Below are 16,824 nucleotides of genomic sequence, written 5' to 3'. Positions count from 1 at the left end.
AACAACTCCCCAAGACTGTCAGGCACAAATGGACCACAAGGAGGAGGGTTTGGCACTATTACGCACGTGCACAGTCACACAGGTCAGCCCCACCGCCGGGCTCAGGCAGCTTGGGCACAGCCATGGTGGACTGAGGCCCACTCCCCAGCACTGTGGCTTCCAGGAAGTAAGAACAGGTGTTCCAACGCCTTCAAACGCCAGTGGGCCATCTAAATCCAGCACTGGCTTCTCTTCAAGGAGCACTGCTGGAAAACTATTTGGAATGGATGGAATTAAACTTCCTTGATCATAATGAAAGATATCCCTCTAAGAAAATGGCTTCAAAATTTGCAAAAAAAAAAAAAAAAAAAATATATATATATATATATATATATTCTAGCAACCACATCTTCCAAGAAATCCAGGAATAGTGCAACTCTATTTTGTAAACAAGCAAGCAAGCAAAGCCAACAAACCCATCTGGGAAATGTTCTACAGAGAAACATTAAGGCCTTCAGGTGTGCATAAGCCATCCACAGCCACCTCCCGGGTGTCGTTCAAGACACCGTGTTCTGCTTCACCTGGAGAGGGGAAGAGAGAGGAAGAAGACTTACTTCGTTAAACTGAGTTAACAGATCTTACCAGGTCATCATTCTAGGGAATGGTTCAAGCAACTCCTGATCCAGAAGCTTAAGATTTTGAATGAATTTCAGCCACCCCAGAATACGGAAGAATTGCCTGGGTTCTGGTATCTATAGGTATCTATAGGTCTGGGGTCTGGCCTCGGAGACTGAATGTCAGCCAGCACCCCTCCCCGGTGAGTGCGACCACAACACCCTCTGCTACAGCCTCTGGGATGTGGCACCCAACTGTCTGAAATGGACCGTAGTCAGCTGAACTCTGAAAGGTCAACTTCATGGCTGCCTCCCCCTAGGATTCTGTCCTGCCTCAGACAGGGTGACACCCTGGTCTAGACTTTGGTTCTCCTCTCAAGACAGGGAAATGCTCCCTCTTATCTCTGAGCTGCACAAAAGCCTCCCTAGTCTGCATAAAAAAATGGGAACCTCAAATTTATCTATGCCACCCACTCACTCAACATGGAGACTTACAGGGAAGTACAGTTTTATTTTCTTATTAAAGCCAGCATTCCCCTTGGGCATGTTATTTATATACAAATAATGTCTTTCAGAGATCGCCACGTCATGTCAAAGCAAACATTAACCTTGTGTCATGGGTCTGTCATCTTACTGGCCATCCTCCTGGATAATTCACTGCCAGGTCATCATGTTTTAAGGGCTGCCTCTCTATTCCTGTGAAGTATGGTGGCTTTGTCAGGCCAGGAGAGAATCGCTAGCCTGTGCCTCGCCTCCTGCATGCTCCGAAGCAAAATAAACACGGTGACTGCTGGGCTCCTCATTCAACCAGAGAAGCTGAGAATCTTTGTCTCAAATTATCAGCCTGAGAAGGAGCCACCTGCTCTGAGCCATGTACTGTCTTAGACCCTGTTTGGGAATGAATTAATGAATGAATAAAAGAAATAAAGAAATCTGAGCTTTGCTGGTAAAGAAATTGACAAGGGTGATGGGAAGTCCACAGTTCAGTGTGGAGTAAAGAAATGCTGGAATATAAGCCCCCCAAGTGAGCTACAGTCTACGGAATAGCCACTGGGCCTGGGGGAGGGCAGCTAGGCCACCCACCTTGTCACCGGGAAAAAACTGCATTCTGTATTCCCTCATTTGAACCCTGATCTAATTTCAAAGGATCTAATCACACCCTTCTTTCCTGTCCTTTTCCCATCTTCAGGCTATTTCCTTCTTCGTTCTCTCCCGGAACCCCTCAGGGGTTGACCTCCTCCAGCCCCAAGTGTCCACGTCCTGGTGGGTACCCCACACGGCACCCGCAGCACTCACAGCACTGAGGCTGATGGGAAAGGGGCCACGTGCACACTCGGATGTGCACCATTCACAGTCCAGGAGCACCCAAGTCTGATTCTCATGGGAAAAGGCCATCACAGGTCAGCCAGGGCCCCAAAGCATCACCTCAAAACAAGGTTTCAACCTGGCGTTCAAGCCTATAGACAGAGCTCAGGGGTTGTGAACTTGGATGGAAAACAGATGTTTTCATTTTCATTAAGCTCTAATTGAAATTTATCATTTTCTTCCATGATGAATGTGGACAGCAAAGCCCAGCGAACACGTATCTGTGACAGTCAGCCACAGAAATAAAGAAAGAAGATACTCTCACCTCACGTTAGGGTTGTGGCGAATGCCATAAAACACTCAGTCCTCACTACTCAGAAAGTACAGTAATGTTACAGGCTCACTATTAAATCTTATTTAATGTGTTCATTAAAAAGTCAACATATTACACCACCATACATTTAAAAAATATTTTTATAAATGTATTTCAATAGAGTCAGCTTTCATTGTACTGCCTATGTATTTTATACACCTAAATACATTATTCTAAGGGGGTGTAATAGGTTTTACCAGGTTGTTAAAAGGGTCGGTTCGTGGTATACGAAACAGTGAAACCCCCCTTCCCCCGCTTTAAAAGACTGAGGACTGCTAATCAAAGTTGCAGTATTCGAAAGAAGAAAGCTGTGTAAATACTTACTGAAATGTGACATTATAATATTCTTCAGGTGTCACTATTTTTGGTCCACCAAAGTAGTCCAGGACCCAGATGTTGGTTATATTCAACTTGGCAAAGAACCAATTATGGCTGGATGGCCAGGTTTTCATCTCAGGGTGTCGGACAAACAGGGAATGCTTAGCAAAGCCCATTTCCGTCTGGTTCACCTAAAGGGTTATACATGACATGAATGACTCATGGCAACCACACTCTGTGTTCTGGCCTGCTAAGGGGGCGTGATTCTAGAATCCTGAAGAGTTTCTTTAGTTACAAGCTCAAGGAATCAGGAGAAAACTGCAGGAAGCATGCAGAAAAACGGAAAACATCCAGGAGCTCAGATGTCGGCGGTACAGATCTCCTGAGGTAGGGAATCATCATGAGGTCCGCCTTCCACTGCTTGGCAATCCCTCCAGGCTACCAGAGTAATGGGCACAGGGTGTAGGATGAAATGTTGGGGTGCTCACGCCCTGTCACGTCGGCCCATGGACCCCGTAACAAGCCTGTGTTCAACGCGGAGGCAAACCCACAGACGAAGGTCTCGGGAGGCACAGTGGAACTCGAGAGCATCGAGAGCATCGGCTGACCCTCCCTGCCCTGCCCCATTCCCGCCTCTCTCCTACTCGTGAAATGCAGCTGCACAGCGGCACCCACACAGAACCTCCAGACCGCTGATCAGACTTGTCTCAGGTCATCGTGATCGGCAAGGTCAAGAAGCACATCTGCCGGCAGGGCGGTGGGGTCGGTGCTTTGACACCTGGCCCTCTGCCTCGCAGTGTTCACTGCGCTAAGTTCACATCTGGTATTTCAGCTTACACGGTCCGCTCCCTGCCCTAAGCCACTGTTAGCATATGGAGACAAGGAGCCCCACACGGGAAATACTGGGCAGTGTACAACATGGCCCGTGGCAGAGGGCTCTGGCTGAACAGGTGTTCCTTACAGAGGAGCTGAGAAGCTGTTACATCTGTTCAGCTTCAAAAACTCGTTCCTTTTCTGCACAAATATCTTATTGAACATCTATACGAAATCAACCAATTTAAGCCTTTAGTTTTCATCAACGCACACATTAGAACATATTCTCACTCTGTATCTCAATCACAAATCATTTTCATTTTGTTTTTAAATTCTTTCTTGGGGTGCCTGGGTGGCTCAGTGGGTTAAGGATCTGCCTTCGGCTCAGGCCATAATCTCAGGGTTCTGGGATGGAGCCCCACATCAGGCTCCTTGCTCAGTGGGGAGCCTACTTCTCCTTCTCCCTCTGCCACTCACCCTTCTTGTGCTCTCTTGCTCTCTCAAATAAAATCTTAAATTAAAAAAAAGATATCTCTTTTATTGTTAATAGATGGTACTTGTCTAAAACCCATCTCTGTTTTTGTTAACTACTCACCTTGGTAACGGTTCCTGACAGTATTATGTGAGCACAGAGGGGACTTTGGGGATCAAATCCCTGCTTCCTGCAGAAGTTCGTCTGTGCCAAAGACATGGTCAGCGTAGCATGTGGATTTTCCTGTATAGAGAAAATAAAGATCCTGGTACGTGAGGTTTTATCTCTGGAGTCAACCTCACAAGTCACATGCACATTGTCCCTAGAGCTGAGCATTCTTCAAGGAAACAATGAACTGTAAAACATCACCTACCATTTGAGAAAATGACTAGTTGGGTAGAGATTGATCTTGACTCTTCTTCCCAAAAAGCAGGGGCTAGGGTCCTATATTAAAAATTAACCAAGCCACTCTTTTTTCTTAAACTCTTAATGTTTCACATTCACCAGGGAAATTACGATTATGGTATCACCTAAATACAAGGCTGGTCTAGACCTTCGTCAAAAGATCTAAAGGGTTAGACTCTAGTATGAAACTAGGGCATAAAAATACATAGTTGTTCAACTAACTAACTGTACAATTTAACCAGGAAAGTTGCTGAATCATGTTTTGTGGTTATCTTAGGCTAGCAGAAATTGTGTGATTTCAAAATTGGAGTTGTTCATTCCTGTTTTAGCAATAAGAGAAGAATGCTTAGACTCAAAAAGTGAGGCAAGCAAAATTCTTCCTTCTTTTTCAGAAATCAGCTTTAGGAAAGGCACTGTTGACAGATCACAGCAAAATTCAAATGTTGCATTTAGTACTTTAAACTCCAAGCAGCTTGTGTGGAAAATTCTGCCATCTCATGGTGACCTATCAAAACAACGAGTTTCAAGATTGCTCCTTGAAATCATTTAGCCAAACAGCCAAACTGTCTGTGCACTATTAGACAAGAAGCCTTAGGAGACCAAAAAAAGGTCTCTCATTTCTCTGTGACTTTATAATCGACTGAAAAGTCAGACATAAACAAAACTTAAATAATGCAAAATGACACAGAAGAGATCAGAAGACAATATATAACTGACTATCAAGTGAATGGTACAGTTAAGTGTATTTGGAGTTTAAGATGTCAACACAGCCTGGAGTAATATGCACTCTACAGGGAGCCTTATAAGATACTCAAAATCAGGACAGAAGTGGGATGATATATTAACGGTAATGGGAATTTCAAAAGCAGAACTGGGGAAATATGGCACATGGTTGTGAGTAATGAGAAACCCAATCTGCTTGGAAAGAGGTTTGGGGGGGTGGGAAGATGTAGGAGAGGTGGCAGGGGGTGGGGGAGTGAGGGGGGCTCAAGTCCAAGCTAAGGAGCCAGGACTGTGCTCTGCAGGCTGGCATCTGTCTGTGCTTTCCAAGAACCACCTGCATGGGGAACTTGTTAAAATGGTGATTTCTGGGCTCCATCCCCAGGCCTGGTATTTGTACTTTGAGCAAACATCCCAAGTGAATCTTTCGCACCTCTAGACAGCCAGATGTTGTTAAAGGTCTCTGGGCAGAGGGAAATGCTATGTGGTATTCTGTGCCTATAAATCTGGTGGGTAGGGTGACAGGGAGAAGACAGAGGTCAGGAGGAGGAGGAAAACAAGGTATAAATCAACCTGACTGGTGAAATGACAGGAGCAAGTCAGACTAATTCCGATGTGGCCACACCCTTGCATTGCCATCTTGGAAACCTGAAATCCCGGGGAGGTTCCTTACACCATCTCTCTAGACATGTCCAAAACCTGGGCTGGAGTTCTACCGGGCAGCCATTAGCGGCCGGGCACAGGTGACTCCCTGCACATGAGTCTTAGTTGTCCTCCTTCCTACAAAGCAGGTGACCCTATCAGTGAGAGTTTAAATATAATCGTGGACAGCAGTAGTTCTCAATCCCCCTCCCTCATTAGAAGGATCAGGGAGGAATTGGGGAGTTGTTGGTTTTTGTTTGTTTGTTTGTTTTTAATAAAACATGTTTTTAATACAATACCCGGGCACTTATTTTTTAAAGTCTTCCCAGGTGACTGTGTTTCCAGCCAAGGCTGAGCATCGCTGGCGTGGAATGAGCCTGCTTTGGGCAAATGCCTGAGTGGGGTGTGCTGGGAATATGGACGGGATGGATGGAGGCGTGTGTCTCTTACAAAGAGCAGCGGTTTCTGATCTTGCTTCAGGTCCCCAGGGGCACAGATCTTCCAAGAAACTAATTTGGAGTCTCCATTTTCGAATGCTGGTAACGACAGCAGACCCTCCCCCACCCCTTACGCACAAGTACAGTCCGACGCCCCTGTGGATGTCGGAAACCCCGCACAGACTGTTTTCCGGCGCACGCACACCCGTGATAAAGTCCAGTTATAACCGCAGTAAGAGGCCACGACAGCTACTAAGGAAACGGGATGCGGAACGAAGCGCTGTCACAAAGCGAGAATGTGCTCAGTCCCTCCCAGAGCGGCTTGTGTGCAGGACCGCCTGGGCTGGTGACAAACGCGTCCAGGGACAGGGAAGGGGGGCTGGGGCGGCCCGGCACGAGGCCGGCCTGACGGACACCATCTCCGGAGGAGAAGCAGGTGCTTCTGACGCGCACTTGACTCCAGGCAGATGGAACCAGGGCGTGAACCCGCGGCCAAGGGGTGCGGGGGAGCCGCTGCGATTCCAAAGAAAAACGCAACGAGCTGCGTGTGCGCCAAAGAAAGCCGGTCTGGGGGCACGTTCCGGTCACGGCCGCCCTTCCGCGACCCGAATCGAGAAGGCGGGCGGACCCCGCGCGGCGCCGCGAGTCACTCGGCCTAAGCCGCGGGCTCTTCACCCGCAGCCTGTCCCGGACTCCGCACAGCTCTCGCCCTCGAGCGGCTGAGCGGGGCGGCGAGACCCCGGGAGGGCGGCGGGGCCCCCGGACGGCGGCGAGCCCGGCCCTGGCGCGCGCCGGGCGGAGACGAGCCCACGGACCTAGCCCCAGCCCCGCTCCTTCCCGGGTAGACCGTGGCACGGGGCCCCAGAGGCTACGCCCGGCACCCGCGGGGGGGCCTCGGCTTCGGGCCGCGGAAAGCCCAACTCCGCGCTCAGAAGGGCCCCGTGAGCCTCCGAGCGGCGCCCGCGGAGCCCCCGGACGACTCCGCCCCGCGCCCCGCCCGCTCACCCGCAGGTTGCCGGCCGACAGCTGCAGCGGGCTCAGGTAGAAGTAGGGCGCGCCGCGGCCCGCGCCCGGGGGCCCGTCGCTGAGCGACAGCACGTCGGCGAAGGCCCGGCCGCGCACCGCGGGCTCCGCTGCCACCGTGGCCAGCGCGCCCCAGTCGCACACGTGCGTCACGAAGCGGGCCACGCGCGCCGCGTCCTCGCGGGGCGGCAGTGGCGGCAGCGGCGCGGCGGCGTCCCAGTCGCCGTGACCCCGGCCGCCCCGGCCCCGCGCCGGCGCCACCAGCAGCGCCACCAGCGCCGGCGCCAGCAGCGCGGCGACCAGAGCGCGCGCGGACCCTCCGGCTCGGCCCGTCATGCTCGGGAGCCGGGAGCGAGTGCGCGGCGCCGCGACCCACCGGGTTCGAGGGTCAGTCGCGCCCTCCCGGCCCCGCGCAAGGCGGCGACCACGAGTCACGCCCCCTCCGGGGGACCAATCGGAGTCCGGGGCGGCGGAGGACGAGGTCGACGTGGAGCCTCGCGCTCCCGGCCCCGCCCACGGCGGCGACCACGAGTCACGCCCCCTCCGGGGGGACCAATCGGAGTCCGGGGCGGCGAAGGAGGCGGTCGGCGCGGAGCCTCGCGCTCCCGGCCCTGCCCACGGCGGCGACCACGAGTCACGCCCCCTCCGGGGGGACCAATCGGAGTCCGGCGCGGCGGAGGAGGCGGGCCCCTCCGTGAGCCTCGCAACCTGCTGCGGCCAGAGTTGTTTCTCCGCCTCCCCGGCCGCACTTTTTTTTTCCCAAATATTTTATTTCTTTGTGTACTTGAGAGGGAGGGAGGGAGAGAGCGAGCGTGCGCGGGGGCGGGGACGGGGGCGGGGACGGAGGCGGGGACGAGGGCGGGGACGAGGGCGGGGAAGAAGCGCACAGCCCGCTCGGCGGGGATGCCGGGGACTGGCTGGGTCCCAGCGCCCCAAGACCAGCCCGAAATCGGACGCGGACCCGGCCGGTCCCCGGACCGCGGCACCGTCCGACGCGTGGAGTTTACTTTGTTTGCGGACGGGGAAACGGAGGCCCAGAGAAGTCGCGAAACGCGCCCGTGTCGTCCCGCTGGGAAAAGACGCGTCTACGCGCACAGGCCTCGGGAGACGCCGCCGGCCGTGCTGCCCCGTCCGCTGGGCCTCGCGGTCCGCAGCGAAGAGCACCGGGATCCGGTGGGGGCGGACGGGAGCCCCAGAGTTGAGGACTCTTCAGGCTACTCCCGGCCCCGCAGGCTCCTCCCCAGGCCCGAGGCTGCCGTCCACCCGCAGTGTCCCCCGCGCGGATCCGAGCTGACCGAGACCGCTGGGGACCCGCTGAGTCGTCGGAGGGTCCGTGGTTGCTCAGGCTTCTCCGCTCTGCTGACCCTCTCGCGCGTGGGAATAGCACTTCTTTCCGCTCCGGCTAAGAAGCTTCGTGCGGGATCCTTTGGGGCCCGGTTCCCTGCGCCCACAGGCGCTCCCGCCGCCGTGAGCAGGGCGACCTCCCCGCCCCGGACTGCTCTTCCCTGCGCCTTATTACAGCATTACCGCAGCGGGTCGACGAGCTCAGACCCGGACCCACGTGCTTTATGCTGTGAGCTTTGGTCACTCTCCTCGAAGTGACCCTCCTGTCCCTGGCTGCGCCCCGCAGCCCCACCTTAACTGTCACACACGATGAATTGTTTGTCAGCTTCCAAAATCCGGCTCTGGCGGTTACCTGGCCCTCCGCCGCTGAGTTCCATAGAGACGAGTCATTCCACTCGTGCCCTGGGCCAGTCATGTGAGCGGGTGTGGGCAGCAGGTGTGGGAGCCGAAGTCCTGCCGCTGATTTCTGTCTCAAACTCGGCTCAGTGGGAATTTGTGTAAAGAAAGAAGACGATTTACTCTGAATAGGAGGTTTTCAGTCCCCTCTGGTAGCCAAAAAAGTGTGAACAACCCGTAATAACAGTGGGTTTCCTTTTTAACAACTGAAGCTGGAAGAGCTTCAAGCTAGACAGAAAACTAAGGACGGAGGAATTTAAGAGGAGGAAAATCAGGTTTGTAATTTTCAAAAGAAATCCTAGGAATCTGAGTAACTGCCTTAACCTGTTAAGGAAAGAGTGTACATAAATTCGCACTTGGAATTCTAATCTCAGCCCTGCCACTGTCAAGCCATGGACCGTAGAACTTCCATTCGCCTTGTTGGGGTTCAGTTTTCTCACCTGAAATGAGAAACTGGATTGATATCTGACACCTCTGTGGGCTCTATAATCTATTAAGATGCAAAATATGGACCTTTTGTGAGTTTCCCAATGACCTTTTTGCAAGAGGACAAAAAATACACTTTTTGTTTATTGCTATGCCTCTATGCTGGGACACAAAATAACAATAGGCCCTAGTACAGCTCCGTGGCAAAACAGGTGCCTGGAAGTTGGTCTCCCTGCCCTTGAGCTTGTGAGCTCTACAAACCCCCTAGCTTTAAGCACCTGTCCCCAGGGACTGTCTGCCTGTGACCCCCCGATCTCCCTCAACTGGGGGCATGGCCACCCAGATCTCTGCTCAGATGCACTCCCCGTGATGCCTCCTTGAACACTGTTTCTAAGATTTTATTTATTAGACAGAGATCACAAGTAGGCAGAGAGGCAGGCAGAGAGAGAGGAGGAAGCAGGCTCCCTGCAGAGCAGAGAGCCCGATGCGGGGCTCCATCTCAGGACCTGAGCTGAACGCAGAGGCTTAACCCACTGAGCCACCCAGGCGCCCCTTGACCACTGTTTCTGACAGGCCTTCTTCAGTTACTCTCCAGTGGGCAACACTGTTCCATTCTTCCTTTGCAATGATCACACTCTGTAGGAACTGCATTTATTTACATAGTTACTCATTAATGCTAGAACGGAAACTCCAGGAGAACAAGAATGCTGTTTATCTCACCCACCCCTGTATTCCCAAGGCACAAGAGTAGGCACTCAGTAAATATTTATGGAACGGCTGCCAATGGAATTAATAACATCCGACGGAATTCTTCGCACATAGAGCCTTCCAACATCAACAGTGGGGAGGGAGGTTGAGTAGACAGAGACACTGGAGAGTAGCGTGTGGTGCTTCAGCTCTCCATCGGCAGGCCCTCCTTCTTGGAGTGTCAGGGAAAACCCTTAGCCAGGAGTGGCTGGAGCCGCCATCTAGGGCCTGTTTCTTGCTGGCTGCTGCTTGCAAACCACCCCCCACCCTTGCCACACTGCCTCTCCATAGGGCAGCTTACGTCCTGGCAGCTGGGTTGAAGCAAGTGACGGAGGGAGAGAGAGAGAGAGAGTGGTCCAGCATCCTTGAAGCCAGATTATGTGACTTCGCTAGACTCTCCGAGTGGCATCGTGTCACTGGAGGAGAGGGGACTGACACAGAATGTGAGTGGGTCAGAGAGGACATGGGGTTGTTGCAGTCACAGGACGGTGGCACTCAGTTACGAATCCAGCCAGTAGGAACTCAGAAAAACATCCGCAATCTGTAGGTCTCCTCCAGCCCAACTCTATACCCTCCCCCAATCTCATGCCTTCGTCTAGAAATGGAACATGACGGAAAGGGGAAGGAGAGACTAAAAAACCCTCAACCACATAAACTGAAAGTGCATATGGCGGCAGTAATGTCTGGCTACCATGGAGCCCCCGCCTTGATGGTGCCTGGCGGCCGGGGCTGGTGCACAGATCTGCAGTGTCCAGACAATGGTGTCCCCGAAAGTGGCTCAACTAAAGGCTCTGCCAACAGGGGAAGGGCCCTCGTACCTCTGTGTGTAGCGGTGGTCTTAGCAGCAGAGGGCGAGCTCACTTGTGAGCCGCTGTGATAGGAAGGCTCAGAAGGGAGGCAGGTCCCACCGTCGTGAGTGGAGGCAAGGACCACAACCCCAGCGTGTTACTGTTAACGTGACCCAGGCATGGGTATCTGCTGGGCAAATGGAAGCTATTTATGTAGGTGAAGCTGTCATTGGAAGAAAGGGAAAACTGTGAGTTGGCTAGCTAGAGACTATGCTTGAGTGACGAGAAGCTGGCTTTGGTCCAGGTCCTCAAGGGCAACCATGGGACTTAACCTCCATGTCATTTCCCTACCACGTCCAAGAGGCTTAGGCTTGGTGGCAAACTCTTCACTTATCAAAAAAATGGACGAGTGGCGTGGAGAGGTGTGTGGGAGATAGGGAATGTGGGTCATTAATAGTTTTTCCCAAAAGCAAGGAGGAAAATGAGAGCTAAGTAGTGACAGAGCTGAATTGTCAAAACATTATGTGGCTCGTACATGAGGCACTCATGTCATTTAGGTCTTCACATGAACCCTTACCAAGCCAATGTTTGATAAATATTTCTATGTTTAATGTAAGCGGTGTCTGCACCATAGAAAAAGCTATATTTATTAGGTCATGTCCTTTATTTTGAACAATCACAGGTTTTGGGTTAGAAGAGGAGGATCTGATTTTGGAGGGTTAGCGGTGACGGAAGGTAGTGTCAATAACTGTGCGACGACCAGAACGCCAGCTGCAGTAACTAGAATGAATTAAAAGTCCTTTAAAGACTTCGCCTTCTAGAGGTGACTGGGGGGCCCAGTCAGTTAAGCATCTGACTCTTGATTTCAGTTCAGGTCATGATCTCAGGGTGGTGAGATCGAGCTCTGTGCTGGGCTCTGCGCTGAGTGCTGAGCCTACTGAAGATTCTCTCTCTCCCTGTCCCTCTGCCCCTACCCCCCACAACTGGTGTGTGTGCACACCCTCTCTCTCCAGAAAAAAATAAATAATAATTTTTAAAAAGAATATGTAAAGGCTTTGCCTTATAGATACATTAAGATGTGAAAGACCATGGCCCAGAACACACTATAAAAAACAATTCTCAGGCACCTGGCTGGCTCAGTCGGCACAGCACGTGAACCTTGACCTCGGGATTGGAAGTTTGAGCCTCATAGTGGTCGAGATTACTTAAAAAAAAAAAAAAAATCTCATGTTCCTTAAATAATTACAATCAGAGCATGTTATTTCTTTCCTTGCAGCCTCCAGAGTCAACCCCGCTGCTCCCTGCTGACTTCTCAAGCCACAGCTCCCCTGCTCACCCCCCGGCCCAGCCACTTGTCCTCTTGTCATCTCCCACATCTCAGACCTTGCCTCCGTGGGGCCTCCCACCTGTCTTCCTAACGAGCCAGCTTCTTCTCAGCCTCCTCAGCCTTTGTGAGGAAAGACTTTGCCTGGCCACCCCTTCCAGAACAGTCCCTTCCAGTCCCTCCTGGCTCTGGGACCTGCTTTATTATCTCTGCAGCCCTCGCCACAGCCGATAATTGTGTCTGTCCACCCTCTTCGCTAAAATGGAAACTATGAGAAGAGGACTAACTGCGTCCCTCTGGGCCTCTGTGACATACTATCGCAGACGGGGGGTGCACAACCGACCAACATTTATGGCTTGCAGTTCTGGAGCCTGGAAGTCCAAGCTGGGGGTGCCAGGGTGGTCGGGTAAGGGCCCTCTGCTGGGTCAAACACTATTCTCACGTGCTGCAAGGGACAAGGGCGCCCGGGGGATCTTTTATAAAAGCACAAATCCCCACCTGATCGCCTCCCAAAGGCCCTGCCTTCTAACACCATCACTTTGGGTGTTAGGATTCCGAGATGCGAGTGGCGGGGGGTTGGGAGAGGGGCACAGAATGGTTCAGACCACAACAAGGACTTTGTGTGTTCAGTCCGGAATCCTGCTGGCCACAGACAATGCCTGGTCTACAGCAGGTGCTCGGGAATTGATGGCCGGGTGAATGAATACAGGGGTGATTAAATCACGGGCAATATTTAAAATATTTTTGACTGGGTTTACTTCTGTAGTGTGTACAGCTTAGAGTAGGATTTAAGATCACGTCTTAATGCTTATCAGAGGAATATATTCCATCCATCTTTGTGTCCATCTGTCCTCCCACTCCCTCGTGAAAAGCCCAAGAATTCTGGATCCTCTTCAGGCTGTGGGGCCGATCCTATGACTATTGCCGTGTGCAAAAATAAATCATTTAACTGCTGGGAAACCAAAGCCTTCTGTGGACAGTCTGCATTCAGAGCTCTGATCTCAGCTGTCGAGGACCACAGGCTCTCTGCTGCAAACCCCAGGGGCTGGAGTGCAGGTGTGGCGGGAACGGCACCCTCCCTCCATAGTTTCTCAGGGCGCAGGGATGAGAGGCTGCCTTCTCGCACGGTGTTGCTCTAAACTGCAATCACTCGGTAGGTCTGTGGGTCTGAGCTCTCACAGCAACAGCTCTTAGTGACGATGGTCCTCTCAGCATGATTCACGTGACAAGTACCTGTTAAGCTCCGTGCGCCCAGTACTGTTCTAAACACCTCCTGGGACCGTCTCATTGAATCTTGCGTCTGTTGGTATACAAGCCCTCAACCTCATATCCTCATTTCCAAAATCCAAATTCTGAAAACAACATGTGTTTGTAAGTCATTTGGCAGCAGACCTTAACCTGGGGTAGGGTCCTTACCGTTTTTGTCCGCTCCACTTCCCGTGCGTGCGCCTGTGTTTCACAGTAAAATTCCCAATGTTGTGGAAGAGATCCGCAACTAGAGTGCCATCCTCATAAGCCTTCTTTCTAGAACTCCAGGCCTGAGAGGCCCCTAAAGGAGGCTCTGTCTGGGGGAGGGAGGGACTGTGTCATGGGGACTTAGCAGGAGGATCAGCCCTACTTAGCGGTTCTGGGAACGGGTGGTTAACGGTGGGTCTTGGAGGGGGAGAGGAATTCTTCCTGCTTGTCTGCAGCCAGGATGGAGGAATTTGGATTTCATTGGGAGGGGTGGGGAGAAGCAGTCATGGCAGGGCTGAGGTCGCATGCTGCAGGAGGTGGAAGGAGCCGCTGAGGACGAGGAGTGGGAGGGCTTCCGTGGACACGTCTCCACCCTTCAGGGGCTCTTGCAGGGTATTTGCTGTAAACCCTGCTCTGAGGTGTTGTAGGTCACCAAAGACAGACACTTCTGGGCCCCTTATTACCTTCCTCAGATCTGGAAAACTGTGACTTCCGAGACACACATGGCCCCAGGTCTCTTGGCTGAGGGTCTGTTTTTATCTGCCCCATCTTACGGTGGACGAGACTGAGGGCCACCGGGCTTAAGGAGCCCACCCAAGGCCTAGCATTTAGCACGTGGACCAACAGACAACCCATTTTCTGCAAGTCACTCCCAGGAACCAGAGTCGCTGATTAGAGGGGGTACAGGGACAACATCACTTAGAGGCTGTGCCCAGAGCTGCTGTCCCTCAGAACATGACATCCAGCTCTGGGCTGGAGGCAGAGGCACGGCCTCTCACCCTGAGGTCCGGGATGACTGAGGAGAAAGTCCACTCTGACAGTTCCATGTTGCTTGCCTCCAAGGGCTGAGAAGGAAGCCTGTGCTTATTTTCCTCTCCACTGTATTTTCTCCGCATCAGACTTTCTTGATCACTGTGACATAAATGAGAAATATATATTTGGCTTCTGCCCCCAGTTCCTGGCACAGACCTTCTAAACCCCTTGTAAGTTCTCGAGTGATGGGAACACCTTTCGTTACAATATGTGATTTTAAGAGTCTCGTGCTCTACCGACTGAGCTAGCCGGGTGCCTTGAAATATTTGATTTTAGAACCGACTCCTGCACCCACTGACCTCTGGAGAGGGGAGTCGGGCCAGAGACTAACTTAATCACCAAAGGCCAATGATGTAATCAATGAGGTCTATGTATGAAACCTCTGTAGAAGCCCTAAACTGGGTTTGGAGAGTTTCCAGGATGATAAAAGCATCCATAAGCCAGAAGCACCCCAAACCCCATGAGGACAGAAGGATGTGTGCTTGACACCCTCCTGGATCTCGCCCTGTACACCTTTCACCTGGTTATTCATCTCTATCTTTTATTATATCTTTTTCTAAAGATTTTATTTATTTATTTTTTTGAGGGGGGGAGTGTGCATGAATAAGGGGAGGGCAGAGGGAGATGGAGCTGAACAGGGAGCCCAGTGTGGGGCTCGATCCCAGGATCCTGGGAACATGACCTGAGGCAAAGGCAGACCCTTAACGACTGAACCACCCAGGCGTCCCAAGGCTGATCATTCTCTGGTCGAGGGTATACAAGTAGCTGTGTCCCCTGCTAGACCCTCCAAACAAGCTCTTGAGGTCCCTTTGTAGGAGAACGTAGGGGAGTCAAGGTTCCGAGACTCCAGACGCATCCAATGAGGCACTGCGTGTAGCCATCTGCCTTCCAAAAAAAACCAAACTCCTTTTTAGAGCAGTTTTAGGTTCACAGCAAAATTGAGGGGAACAGTGATTTCCCATTTACCTGCCGCCCCACACTGGCACAGCCTCTCCCATCTCAACATCCCCACCAGCGTGCCACATTTGTTACAATCAATGAACCCACACTAACACGTCTTAATCCCCCAAAGTCTACAGTTTACGTTAGGGTTCACTCTTGGTGTTGGACGTTCCATGGGTTTAGACAGATGTATAATGACATGTCTCCACCATTACGGAACTCTACCAAGTCCCTCCAGTGCCTCAGAATCCTCCAGGCCCCACCTGCTCATCCATCCCTCGTCCCCAGCCTCCCGACCCCCGGCAACCGCTCATCGCTCTAATGTCTCTACCATTTTGCCTTTGCAATGTCGGATAGTTTGGGTGGTACAGTGTTTAGCTGTTTTTTAGATGGGCTCCTTTTACTTAGTAATATGCATTTAAAGTTCCTCCACGCCTTTTCAAGGCTTGATAACTCCTTTACTTTTAGCACTGGACAAGATTGCACTATGTGGGTGGGCCACTGCTGATTTGTTCATTTACCCACTGAAGAACATTTTGGTTGCGTCCAGGTTTTGGCAATCATCAATCAAGCTGCTATAAACGTCTGTGAGCAGGTTTTTGTGTGGACAGACGTTTTCAGATCCTTTGGGTGAATACCAAGGAGTGTGATTGCTGGATTGATGGCAAGAGAATTCAAATTAAAAAAAAAAATAAAGAAAACTATGGAAATAACGCTCATTCCTCCCTTGCTTCCTTCACTTATCTGCAAGTAGGCGTCAGCACGCACACATAACATACACATCCATATCAACAGGCATGTTTTGAACTTTTATCTATTAGCTCATTTAAGAATAAGAGAAATAGTAGGGGCGCCTGGGGGGCTCCATAGTTAAGCCTCTGCCTTCAGCTCAGGTCATGATCCTGTGGTCCTGGGATCGAGCCCCGCACCGGGCTCCCTGCTCCGTGGGGAGCCTGCTTCCCCCTCTCCCTCTGTTCCTCCCCCTGTTGTGCTTTCTTTACCTCTCTCTCTTTCTCTCTCTCTCAAATAAATAAATAAAAAGTCTTTAAAAAGCCAAAGAATTTAGAACACAAAATTTAGGATACTCTGACGTCTTGTGGGGAGGCCGAAGGCTGAGAAGAAATCCCACTGGCCGTGTGGGAGGTAGTGGTAATAATCTAGTTTACACATATATATATATAATATCTCTATACATTTATATAACATACTTACTTTTGCACGAAAAAGAAATTTCTTTTCCCAGCCCAGGAAGCAAAAAAACATAAAACAAGCCAGAGCCTAAAAATAAAACCTCTTTCATCCAGTGATTAAAAAAAACGCAGATGTTCTGTCCGTTTTGTGTGCCGAGGACAGTTTTTTGGGGGGTGTCCATTTATCTTTTTCTCTCCTTGGCCTGACAAACCATGTAAATGACTGTATTTTTCATTTTCCCGTTTGCTTTGGCTGCTGGGAAGCCCCAAAGTGGACCTCTGCTTCCTATTCATCTCT

The 16,824-nt window shown here is 51.5% G+C and overlaps 1 protein-coding gene across 2 annotated transcripts; it reads right to left on the bottom strand.

Annotated features, from left to right (window-relative positions):
* Nucleotides 1-376: 376 nt before the first annotated feature.
* On the bottom strand, nucleotides 377-7,452 carry CREG1 (cellular repressor of E1A stimulated genes 1). Of its 2 annotated transcripts, XM_032863063.1 has the most exons (4): nucleotides 7,084-7,452; nucleotides 3,998-4,117; nucleotides 2,596-2,780; nucleotides 377-560 (listed from the first exon to the last, which is right to left on the bottom strand). In XM_032863063.1, exons 1-4 carry the CDS (start codon nucleotides 7,435-7,437, stop codon nucleotides 557-559), a joined length of 663 nt encoding a protein of 220 aa, XP_032718954.1. In that variant the 5' UTR covers nucleotides 7,438-7,452; the 3' UTR covers nucleotides 377-556. The 2 variants fall into 2 exon arrangements, with proteins under 2 accessions (XP_032718954.1, XP_032718955.1); XM_032863064.1 differs by lacking the exon at nucleotides 377-560 and having other exon boundaries at nucleotides 2,592-2,780.
* Between the last annotated feature and the right edge of the window lie 9,372 nt (nucleotides 7,453-16,824).

The sequence above is a fragment of the Lontra canadensis genome, unplaced genomic scaffold, assembly GCF_010015895.1.
Source record: "Lontra canadensis isolate GAN:19392208 unplaced genomic scaffold, GSC_riverotter_1.0 scaffold24, whole genome shotgun sequence".
In the NCBI taxonomy this organism is placed as follows: domain Eukaryota; kingdom Metazoa; phylum Chordata; class Mammalia; order Carnivora; family Mustelidae; genus Lontra; species Lontra canadensis.
Note: the sequence above shows the minus strand (reverse complement) of the source record. Positions and strands in the feature narration are given on the sequence as shown.

Excerpts from the sequence above, each read along its gene's own strand:
- CREG1 (XM_032863063.1), bottom strand. The coding sequence starts at position 7,437 with ATGACGGGCCGAGCCGGAGGGTCCGCGCGCGCTCTGGTCGCCGCGCTG. Across the intron at positions 4,118-7,083 it reads TGTCGGCCGGCAACCTGCGG|GAAAATCCACATGCTACGCT; the intron begins GTGAGCGGGCGG and ends TTCTCTATACAG. Across the intron at positions 2,781-3,997 it reads TGTCAGGAACCGTTACCAAG|GTGAACCAGACGGAAATGGG; the intron begins GTGAGTAGTTAA and ends ATAACCCTTTAG.